The 12,049-nt window shown below is 54.2% G+C and overlaps 1 protein-coding gene across 2 annotated transcripts in view; it reads left to right on the top strand.

Moving 5' to 3' along the window:
• TBC1D22A (TBC1 domain family member 22A) overlaps nucleotides 1-12,049 on the top strand; it is a 347,433-nt gene that overhangs the window by 241,164 nt on the left and 94,220 nt on the right. For both annotated transcript variants that reach the window (XM_058568130.1, XM_058568127.1), the window contains one exon: nucleotides 415-542. In XM_058568130.1, coding sequence (XP_058424113.1) covers nucleotides 415-542 — 128 coding nt within the window. The remainder of the gene's footprint in view (nucleotides 1-414; nucleotides 543-12,049) is intronic.

Below are 12,049 nucleotides of genomic sequence, written 5' to 3'. Positions count from 1 at the left end.
CCTGTGGGGCCAGACAGATGCGGGTTAACCTGAGCTCTACCACATGCCCCAGAGTGTTCGCTCGCCTCTCAGACCAGCGTTCTCACCTGTGAGACAGGAACAGTCCTGCTTGAGTGTGTGCACACTCAACAGCAGGAGCTGTCATCATCATCATCATTATCACCACCACCACCACCACCACCACCACCACCACCACCACCACCACCACCGGTCGTTTTCCTTGAGGAAGAGTGAACGTCAAGTCTTTTAGTAGAAATTACTTCTTTGCTCCCTGGAGGATGTTGCCTGGGGCTCCCTGGTGGTTGGAGTGGGTTGTTCTGAGGCGGGCGCGGGGCCTCACGGAGCGGACGGCGTGGCTCTGGTGGACCCCGGGCCGCTCCCTGACAGCCTGGGGCCTGTGTTTGTTTCGTGCAGAGCAAGTCCACCGGCACCTGGACCAGCATGAGGTGAGGTACCTGCAGTTCGCCTTCCGCTGGATGAACAACCTGCTGATGAGGGAGGTTCCCCTGCGCTGCACCATCCGCCTGTGGGACACCTACCAGGTGAGCTCCCGGCATCCCTCCCACAAGGGTGCCGCCAGGACCCGCCCCACCCACCCCCGACGGGCCTCGACAATGTCCCCACATCCCGGCACCTCCCACCATGTTCTGCTCTGGTCTGTGTGCTGCACTTGATTTTGCATCAGAGCATCTTCTCAGTTGAAATGTGGTCTTGTAAAAGTCCATTTGTAGTGTTCTTGTCATCTGAATAGATACAAAACAGGAAAAAAGAACTTTCTGTAGTTCTATTTGTGGCTAAATTTCATTCCAACTGTGTGGTGACGGTGTCCCTGGTGATTGCTGGCAGTTTACATTTTGCAGGGTCCTGGGGTCTGGTGAGGATTGCTTGTAACTCCGGTGAGTCTGAGGTGCATCTGCGGCACTGTTCACGCTCCGGGTGCACATGTTGTCGGTGTTTTCAGTTACTTATAATAACGATTTTTAAAAAAATCACTGACAGATTCAGTGCAATATGAAATTTTCTACTCTCCACCAATTGTGATGAAAGTCATTTTTTTCAGGAGATTGAGTTTTCTGGAACAAACCACCTTTATTCCCTCAAGTGTCCCATTGCTTGTTCTAGCACCTTTTCATCTCGTTGGAGATGTGTGCTGAAGCTGAGGCCATGTGGCAGGGGTGCCTTTCATCATCACTTGCAGGTAGCAGGCACCGTTATGTGGACTAGGGATGGAATATCCCGTGGAGGCTGGTTTTCATTCCTAACTCTGAGAGGCAGGGTTTAGCCTGCAGTGAGCATCAGCGCTTCATGGGCCCTGGATGGGGGCAGCTGCCTTTGGAGGCTGGGAAAGGGAGCTCCAGGCCACAGGCTCCCTTGTGTGGCAGCGTTAGTCCCAGGCACGGGGTTGGGCTCCAGTGTTGGAGCCTTGTGCGTGGACATCCATGAAGATGGTGGCGGAAGGCCGGGGGCCCAAGCAGGCTAGAAGGGCCTCAGCTCCCTCCCCTCCCTCCATTGAAGGAGCCCTTGGTCTGGACGATGCTTTCTTCTTTGCGGGGTGGGGCACTCTGGCTGCTGACCTTCTGGGCCTCCAGGCCGGCTGATCTCTCACTCCGAGCTTGTTTCCGTGAGTCAGCTAGAACAGTAACCCAAAGCTTTGTTCCCGATGTTGGCGTGCATGCCCCACACAGGGTCTGTGGGTGTCTGTGGCTCTGAAGCCTGTGTTTTGACTCTGCCTTTCTCTTCTGCAGCTTGTATGTCTAATGGTGTTCGCTACAGAAATGATGGCTACTCAGGAGATTGCATCCAGATCCCCCACTTTGGTTTTGCTTTTCTAGGTACTTGGCGGCTACAGAACTTCTGGCAGCTAGCATTTGCTGGGACATAAAGCCTTTCCTTGGGCTGTTTGGTTAAAGTGGCGTCAGCTTGGTGCTATTGATCGAGTCTCGGTAGCATTGCAGGAAACAAAACTTAATATCCCGTAAATTGAGGATGCCCCCATTTGTAATGGGTTAGGCCGTTCGGGACCCTGGGCCCCTCGTTGAACACAGAATTCCTTGTAATACTTTCCTATTACAAGTAAATTAGGTCTTAAGTCAGTCACATTTTGAGAAGCCAGGAAATTGATCTGCACGTCCATGGTCCTGCACCGCTTCGCAAAAACTCCTAATAGGTATTAAAACTTTAAGCACAATTGTGTCATCTTTATTGAGTTAATTTTCGTGAAATTAAATTTTATCATGACTTGACTCATTTGTACCGTGGACTCATTCTTGAAGTGATAGTACCCTGGTCATAAACCTTTTCATATCTTAAAAACTGGGGGTATTTCTATTTTACAGGCCCAAGTAACCATGAAATTGTATTGCATCTTTTGGCAATGAAAATACATAGTAATCATAGGATGGCAGGCGGGTGATTACTCTCCCCTAAACTGGGGTGTTTATTAGCTGGGCCATTATAGGTTTCAGTGACGCTTTAACTCTTACAAGGTAGCTTATGTCCTCTCGGGACATGTTGACAAAAGGTTACTGATGAGCACCTGCTCTGTCCCGGCCCTGAGCTAGGTGGTGGCACAGTATTGAGTGAGGGTGCATTATCACAAGCATGAAGAAAGACATTTAAAAAGCACAAACAATCCAGAAATAGCCCAGACGACAGGGAGATGGCCCCTGCTCCGTGGGCGCATTGCATGTTCCGTACTAGAAGCAGTACTGCGTGTGGGCTGCTGTGGGCAGTCCAGCTCCCAGGGAGCCTCCACCGTGGGAGCCGGTTGCAAGGCTTCCACATGACGCGGATGCCAGCTGTGCCTTTGGCTCCCATCCCCAGACTGTGGAAAGGACTCATCCGCCCTCCACAACCAGACCCTGAGTGCGGATGTTAATATCTCGAATGAGAGGGGTTGGTCTGCAGCTCTGGTGTTGAGGTTGTCAGTCCCTAAGCTCACTGGCGTCATTGGCCCAGCCAGGGCGCATTCTTGTTTCATTTATTTCTCCCGGATCCTTGCTTCTCTTCCCGTAAGCCCATTCCCTGACGCGCTGGGTCTGTGTCCGTAGGAGGCATGCAGGCTGTGCTTTCAAGTGGATGAGAGCAGGCACCAAGTTGACAGGAAGGAGATCAAATGGGTGTTTCAAGTCTAACAGCTCTTGCACCGTGCTGTGTTCTAGACAGTGAATTGTGAGCTCGGCTTTCTCTTCCTGGCTCTGAGAAAGCTGCCCCAGTGCTGGCAGCCTTTGGCCCTGGAGGACACTGCTGTTCTGTGCTGGTGGCGGGTTCTGGGTGCTCGGGCAGCCTCACCGAGGGTTCCTTCAGAGGCACACAGGTCTCACTTTCTCCGCTGCCCTCACTATGGTCCCAGCACAGAAGTGCTGGAGCTGCTCCCTCTGGCCTTGCCTCCTAGGTGGGATAGCCACAGTGGAGGGGAGGACAGCACTGGCCCTTGGCTTCCAGTGGAGCAGAATTTCCTTCCCTGGGAGCTGCCATTTGCTAAAGATCAAAGGCGCGTCCCAGGCAGAATGCCCTAGCAACCCCTCAGCCTTCTGAGTGTGCGGGCACCTTCCTCCTAGGAGTTCCCCCAAACGGCTCCTCCAGCAGTGTCCCAAGGGCACGTTTTCTCTTGTGGCTGCCACCTGGCCTGAGAGGACAATGGAGGTCACACATACGTCCTTGTAAGGAGTCACTCTGAGGAAGCAGGTCTGAGCATCAGTGCCTGCAGAAGAGAATGTGTGAAAGTGATTCTGTCACCGCAGGCGTGTGTCCTCTCCCCGATGGAGGCCACATCAGGGTTCCACGTCACCATGGACGGAGGGGCTGGAGGGTGATTGGTATGTGTTCTCTTGTTCTTTATTTTATTTATTTATTTATTTATTTTTGTGAGGAAGATCAGCCCTGAGCTAACATCCATGCTAATCCTCCTCTTGTTTTTTTTTTGCTGAGCAAGACTGGCTCTGAGCTAACATCTATTGCCAATCCTCCTCCTTTTTTTCCCCCAAAGCCCCAGTAGATAGTTGTATGTCATAGATGCACATCCTTCTAGTTGCTGTATGTGGGACGCGGACTCAGCATGGCTGGAGAAGTGGTGCATTGGTGCGTGCCCGGGATCCGAACCTGGGCCCCTGGTAGTGGAGTGCGCACACTTAACCACTAAGCCATGGGGCCAGCCCATCTTGTTCTCTATTTTAACTCAGAAATAAATCTGTTATGTTCAGGGTCAGGAATAGGGGAATGAAGGGACGAGAGCCCTTTGAGCTGCCGCCTGGGAGGTGGGCCCGGTGTCTCAGTGGAAGTGGGGAAGTCGGAAGGGCCAGGTGTGTGTGCATGCCCTGTGCCGCAGGCTCTGCACCTGCTTGGTGTCCTGGGCTTGTCTTTGGGTTGTGCGTGCCTTAGCGATTGGTGCTGAGTTTAAACCGGGTTCGGGGTTGTCCCCGTGGCTTCCACCCTTTGTTGCTCGGCCCTGCGTTTTTCCCAGGAGTCGTTTTGGACCTGCCCTCCCGGCTCCTTTGGAAGGCTTCCTTGGGCCCTCACACTCTACGGTAGCTGCAGAGGTGTCACTCGCCACGCCTGGGTGGGTGGATAGCACATCTGAGTGCGGAACCTGTGCCAGGTGACAGGTGTGTGGCTGTCTCAAACCTTCCAGGGCGCACAGTGCTGATTCTCAGTGAAATCAGGCGGCATTGAAGCTGATGGATTGGGTTAATCTAATAAACCTGGAGAAGCAGGTCTCCTTACAACATACTTTTTCATAAGCCCATTAAGATTTGAGGTTGTAAGCTTTCCGCGCCTGCCCTCCTCCGGGAAGCAGGCATAGATCACTGTCAGCGGGAAGGATTTAGAAATGAGACCGTTCAGCAAGACTGTGCTCGTTGCTGCTAAGTTTGCAGGGAGGAGCCGAAAGAGGGGTGTATCTACTCCTTCAGAGTGGCGGTAAAGTCAGTGTCCTGGAGATTTAGAGGTGGTATTTAAGGAAATATGTAGAATGTCCTTAGGGACTCTAAGGCTTTCTTTCTTCATATTTCGATCAGGTTGGGTTTGATCAGAGCGTATTCAGGGCTTGGGGACTATGGAGGAGAGGGTTTCTTCCTTCTGCGGGCCTGGTTCGCTCCAGCACCGTTGGCCACGTGTGTTGGGGCCCGGAGGTCTGGTCCGGGTGCTTCCTGGGAACGGGTGACTCTCCAGTGGGGACTTGGGACACCTGTCAGCTTCCACACAGTCACTGACGTGGACGGTTGGCTCCTCCCTTTGCAGGTGAGATCCCCAGTTGTCCTCAGAGCAAGAAGAGTAATTTGCACATTTTAGACTCTGGCTTCTAAATTTATAACAGATAATCTTTGTTATTTCTGAAAAGTTACTTGAGCAACTGTAAACTGCAGCTGCCTAGCAACAGGCTGGACAGGACAGCTCCTTGTTGACGGCCATTCAGACCCTGCCAGAAAGTGTGATTAAAGAGCAACAGTCCCGCCTGGTGCCTGTCCTTTGGAAAGTCTCATGAACGAGGGCTTCTCTGCAGAGGAGTCCATCGGGCTGGAGGGCAAAGGCCTCCCAGAGTGCCCCGACGTCCAGTCTGCTCCCAGCAGTGGTCCCTCAGGGGTGTGGAGTGGCACCTTCTAATCGGTAGTGTGTGGCCAGTCTGAATAGATTTCTTGTACTTGCTCCAAAGTAGACAGGAATTTTCTTAGCTAACCCTTAGCTAATGGCAGTGACATTTTCTAAGAAGAGATTAGAGAGTTCTTTTTTAATAGGAAATGTACCAAACAAAGCTCCATTGTTAGCAAGTGAGCTTTTGGATGAATCTTTTCTTACATGTGTTCATTCAGTGGTGACCAGTCCCTTATTGAGGCCCTACTGTGTGCCAGGACGGACTACTCCTTCAGTGAGGAGGTGGCAGGGGGGCTCACAGCCGTGGACCCTCAGTGAGGAGGATGCAGGGTCAGGGGGGCTCAGCCGTGGACCCTCAGTGAGGAGGATGCAGGGTCAGGGGGGCTCACAGCCGTGGGCCCTCAGTGAGGAGGATGCAGGGTCAGGGGGGCTCACAGCCGTGGGCCCTCAGTGAGGAGGAGGCAGGGTCAGGGGGGCTCACAGCCGTGGGCCCTCAGTGAGGAGGATGCAGGGTCAGGGGGGCTCACAGCCGTGGGCCCTCAGTGAGGAGGAGGCAGGGTCAGGGGGGCTCACAGCCGTGGGCCCTCAGTGAGGAGGAGGCAGGGTCAGGGGGGCTCACAGCCGTGGACCCTCAGTGAGGAGGAGGCAGGGTCGGGGGGCTCACAGCCGTGGACCCTCAGTGAGGAGGAGGCAGGGTCGGGGGGCTCACAGCCGTGGACCCTCAGTGAGGAGGAGGCAGGGCCAGGTCTCCCTTAGGTCAGCTCTCTGATGCTCTCTGGGTGGAGGAGGGAGTGCAGGGAGGGTAGGAGTTAGGGACGGGTATGACAGAGGGTGCAGCCCACTTGTGGGTGTCCATGCATGTGTGTGTGTGTGTGTGTGTGTACACAGCCATGCTGGCGGAGGAGAGTGTCCTTTTCAGGCTGTCAGCAGGGTTCAGGAGCTGGAACAGCAGACTGTTTCTGACAAGTGCTGGCTCAGTGGAGCTGCGTGGAAGGTCCTTGCGTCCCTCAGGCAGGCTGTGTGGTTTGGGTCAGGAAAGCCTGGATCGCAAGTTTGAGAGAGACTTGGGGCCTTGCCAGGGTGCAGTGGAAATCAGCTGTGCAGTGTTGCCTCCCTGCCCGTCCCCTCTAAAGCCCCTGGAAACACCAGATTCTCTGGCCCTTTAGAAAGGCTCCAGCTCTGTTAGTTCTGTGAAGGGGCGGTGGCCTCACCGGGATCTGTACCGCTTGGTCCTTGCTAGAGGTCTGCATGTCCTGTCACTTCCTGTAGGGGAGCCTGACCACTGCAGGCTGTGGACTCTTGGGATTGGCCCCTGAGTCCCTTAGTGACGGGTTGGGATGTACACAGGGGAGGATCAGAAACACCTGTTGAAGGAATGAATAGCGGAGATGAGCTGGGGAGGGGTGCTCGCCCCTCATGTGTGGAGTGAGGACGGAGAAGCTGTGGTGGGGAGAGGCACCTGGGGACACATGTGCTGCCCGCATCTAAGGGCCAGGCCCTGGAGTTGGCATCTCACTTGGTCTTTGTGGCTCCAGAAGTGGAAGTGGATCCGTGGGTAGAAATAACAGGACTTAATATTCAAAGTGTCCTTCTGCTGGAGCTGAGTCTGTAACAGGGCAGGGGCCTCCCTGACGCGGGTGCCTCCCAGCCTGGTCCGGGAATCAGAGAGCCAGCTGATGCTTGAGGCGGTAATCCCCAGGACTTCTCCAACCTGAGCCCCGGGTCCTGGCCGGGCCTCCTGGGGTCTCATCCGAGGGAGTTTGAGGTGAGAAGGCTGGAGGCTTCACACAAAGGCCCATTGAGGATAATGGCTCTGTCACATCATTGCTAAGCTTTAAAATGATATGTTCATGAATATTTTATCTGCAGTGTGACCTTAGCAACTTGTCTGACTTCCTAGGTCTCTGGATAGAAGGTTCAGGAAAACCGGGGGCTGTTGGACGAAACCCAGAGGAGGGCTTGGCTTCATCCGCTGTGTGAGGAGGGTGTGTGTCCTGATGCAGACGACCCTGCAGGGGGCCGCCTTGCATGGACAAGGCCAGCCCGTGCTGTCCCCAGATGTGCAGCCCGGAGGGTTCTGACAAGGGTGGGAAGGGGGTGAATATACAGGAGTGTTAATTAATGGTACATGTTAAATAACAAGTCCACTTGTAGGAGAATTACTGAGGTGTGACTCTGTGGCCAGTGATTTAAGTCATGGGCCTAAAGGACTGAGTTGGTCTCTTGCACAGGCTGTGAGCTAGGTGATGGGGAGAGAAGCATGGGAGGCGCCTGCCTCCAGGGCACCCATAGTCAGTGGGCTCTCCAGCTCCTCAGCAGCCCCGCGGGCTGGAAGAGCAGAAGAAGGAAAGCCGGCAGGGCAGGGACCAGGACTGAGGCTGCATGATGGCGAGGAGAGGCAGAGCTGGCAGTGTTCATGGGACTTTGGGAAGAATGCTCAGCAGGCTTGCCGCTTGGACCAGTCCTGTTTGCAGGACGTGGAGTTGGAAGAATGGGTTTGGTGGGGCGGTCCTATAGCAGGATTAGAGTCTCCCTCGGCATCTGCACGCTCCTCAGGGGGGTTCTAGAAGAAGCGGGTGGGGCAGGAGCGCTCTTCCGCCCCCCGTCTTCAGTGCTGGTGCATGCCCCCCCCCCCCACTGCTATGTCTTTGCTTGGGGTCTGCCCTCTTTTTTTTTTTTTTCCTGTGAGGAAGATTGGCCCTGAGCTAACATCTGCCAATCCTCCTCTTTTTTGCTGAGGAAGACTGGCTCTGGGCTAACATCCGTGCCCATTTTCCTCCACTTTATATGGGACACCGCCACAGCATGGCTTGACATGCGGTGCGTCGGTATGCGCCCGGGATCAGAACCGGGGAACCCCGGGCTGCCGCGGCGGAGCGTGTGCACTTAACCATTTGCGCCACTGGGCTGGCCCCAGGCTCTGCCCTCTTTTTGCTGCAAAATCTGCTGCTTCCCTTGCTTCAGTTGCCCCCAGGAGGACCTTGGTTCAAAAGCCTGGTGGCTGGGGGGCTCCTGGCCTTGCAGTGCATGCCTCTTCCCCAGGCCTCTGGAGCTGGACTCCCTGCATAAGTGGGTTGAAGGCAGAAGTCAGGACGCATCCACCTGTCCTGTAAAAGGAAGGATAGATCGCTTCAGCCGAAAGCATGAAAGTAAGAACGAGAAAACAGTCAGAGGAGGGTCCCCACTGAGGCTGCCCTGAGCTGGCCTGATCCTGCCCCTGCGCTGGCAGGAGTGGCTTGTCTGGGAGCCAGCTCCTGGCATGGAGGCGAGGAAGGAGGCCCAGGGCAGAGCCTGCTGCTCAGATGGTGTGTGTGGACCATTTTATTGGTGAGCACTTCCTGAGGTCAGCCCAGGCCCAGGCTGTGTTGCCCTGAGCAAGGACAGGTTTCAACGTTGTCAGGAGAGGAGGGGTGGCGTTGGCTCTTTGCCGGCCCTCAGTCACAGCACAAATATGGGCATGGCCCCTCTGTGCTACCAAGGTGGGCATGCTGCAGCGGGGACCCGGGAAAGGCCGGGAGGTGGACGCTTGGATGTGTTCCCCAGCACATCCCATTACTCTGTCTCTTGCTGAGACTGTGCCCCAGTGGGCTCGACCTGTGTCGCCGGTTGCAGAGGCCTCCTTAGCAGGCAAAGGGCAAAGGGCAAAGGTACAGGACTTGACCTCACAGGCATTCATGATGGCAGCTGCCAGGCGTGAGGAGGGATGGGGGCAGGCAGAGTCACAGTAGGCACTGGACACCTTCTTCAACCCATGCCCAACCCACTTGTGTCCTGACCCCCTGCCGCACCCGTGCATGCACAGGGGCGTGGAATTGAAAGTGCTGTGAACCTATCCACACACACACACACACACACACACACACACACACCCATCTCGACCACACACGCATGCCCTGAAGGGGGCAGGGTGGGTACTATCTGATTCACTGTCCCCCAGTTCCGGCGTGGCATCTGCTGCTTACTAAGGACGGCAGGGCCTCCTGTGCAGACGGGCTCCTCCTGTCCACTGCACCCTGGATTTACAGGCTCTTCTGTTAAGGTCCGGCATCACTTGATAATTACCTTCACTTTTATGTGCTTTGGTAGAAATTCAAAACGTAAAAGTTAACCTAAGAATTGCTTTTAGGTGTTTGGCCTGGTGTGTCCCAAGCATGAGGAGTAGTCTCCAGGTTTCCAGTCCCAATTTTCTGTGACCTTTTGTTAATGACCATGAGGAGAAGGCAGCTATCTGCCTTGGTCCCTGGAGTGATCGCTCAGAGCTGCTGATGGGGTTCGGCTCCTGCTTCCTCCCTTGAGGGCCGGGCTTTGTGCTGTTAGGATGGTGTCCTGGGCCAGCCATTGGCTTCCTCTCACTGTGTCAGTGTTGAGATTTCCAGATATTCAAATAGCCCTAGCCCCTTGGCACACCTCTTTGTACTGAATTGTTGAGCACACAGAAGCTCATGGAAAGAAGCACCGGCCTTGGTCTGGGCTCCCTGGGCATCTGGGCACCCTAGTCCAGTGTTGATTGCACTGCATTACATAAACCTGAAGACCACGATTGAATTCCCAACAGGCCTCCGTCCTGCTTATTTTCTAAAAAGTTATATTATTTTATTTCACCGTGAGAGTATGTTGCAGGAACTTGAGAGAAAAGAAAACCCCTCGCCCTCGAGTATCTCCTACCCAGCTCGGACAGCTGCTATTGAAGCATGTCGCTGTTTCTTTTCCATCTTTTCTCTACAGTTTCTTAAACATAATCATCAAATGTTGTGTACAGTTTTACTTGCTGCATTTTTCATACTGTCCCATAGAAATTTTTTTTTGGTATTGGTTCATGGTCTTCATAGCCATCGTTTTCAGTGGTCACATGACATCCTGCCTTGTGGATAGATTACCATCTACATGTAGGTGATGGGCGGTTTTTCAGTTTAGTTATGACTGTGATGTGATTTCTTAGTGCTTAAAACTTTTTCTGCATTAATAGTCGTTTAAGACTGATCTGCAGGAGTGGGGTGATGGGGTGAACGGGTGCGACAGTGTTCAAGGCGCCTGGTGCAGATCGGCGGATCGCTTTGCAGGATCGTTGTAGATATATTGTGACCAGCAGCAGGTGAAAGGGATGTTCTCCTCACCCTTGTCCTCATCAGGCATCTTAATTAACGTTATTTTTCTTAATTTGATGAAGCAATAGATGGTAACACCTCGATTCTCTTTTTATTTCCGTGGTTACTGTTAAATTTTGAAAGTTTTGCATGTGTTTAGTAGCTAAATGTGCCACCATTTAAGATAACGTTTTACTTCATGCCTAGTTTCTTGGTGGGACACTTTTCAACTCTAGGGGCCAGTTAAGTGCACTCACTGCTGTGGCCAGGACTCGTCTGGAACCTCAGCTGCGGCCTACCAGGCTCTGGGCGCTGATGGCATCTAGAGAAGGCCACCTGGCTTGTCTCCGGGAGTCCACAGTCTGTCCCAAATAGAAGTAGCCCCAGGAGATGGTTACTAAGAGCAGGGAGAGATGCGTGGGAGTTCAGAGCCAAGACAGGGAAGACTGTGCTCCCGGGGCAGCGGGGGTGGGGATGGGTGCTCAGGGAGGGCTTGATGGGGGAGGAGGCATTTGGGGTGTGACTTGAAGAGCAGGCTGGTTGGATGGGGCGAAGTGAAGGGCAACGCCGTGGCGGCAAGAGGTGGTGGGGACGGCGCGGGAGAAGTGTGTGATGTGTCTGGCCGTGCAGTGGTCCCCTCCTCAGTGCAGCAGCGCACTCTCCCTGCGACCCCCTGGGTCCCCCACCACCTCAGCGCTGCATCAGCGGGTCCCCTGTCACTTTGGTACTGTGACTCTGCAAGCACGCTCTGAGCTCCTAGCAGGCTCATTTAGAGAGTCACAGATGCCCTCGGGGAGCCGAATCTGGAGTTAGATGCGTTTAATGGGGTAGCTTGTTTTTATGAACATTTATTTAGAGCAGTTTGCATTCATTCTGAATACTTGAGTCCGTTAGGTAATATTAAATCATTCCTGGGCCCAGAGGTCGAGCCCGTGATTCCACTGCACGCTCCCTGTTAGGACATCATCGGCGGGCTCCTGCTGCCTCTGAGTACCGACTAGGGAGCACCAGGCGTGCGTGCCTTAGTGCTCTGAGCCACCAGGAGGGGACGGAAGCAGTGGATGACCGTGGAGAGGCGTGTGAGGGTCCTGGGAGCCTCGTGATTGGGAGGTAGGAGGGAGGGAAGGAAGGACTGGCTTGACTTGTGTAGAGTGAGATAGGGCCTGACGGAGGGGCCCATTTGGGCCTGTGTTATCCGGAGCAGGACCCTAGCTTTTACCCAGAAAGTGAGGAGGCTTGCCCAGGGTCACACAGCTTGGTTGTGCCCATGCCATTGCTGGCCCGTGTTTGTAAGTCTCCTCCCCCTGGGGGACCGTGGCTTGCTCTGATGGTGGCCCAGACACAGTTCCTGCCCATCTCTGAGTGGCAGCCTCTTA

This window comes from Diceros bicornis, chromosome 25, assembly GCF_020826845.1.
Source record: "Diceros bicornis minor isolate mBicDic1 chromosome 25, mDicBic1.mat.cur, whole genome shotgun sequence".
Lineage (NCBI taxonomy): Eukaryota > Metazoa > Chordata > Mammalia > Perissodactyla > Rhinocerotidae > Diceros > Diceros bicornis.
Note: the sequence above shows the minus strand (reverse complement) of the source record. Positions and strands in the feature narration are given on the sequence as shown.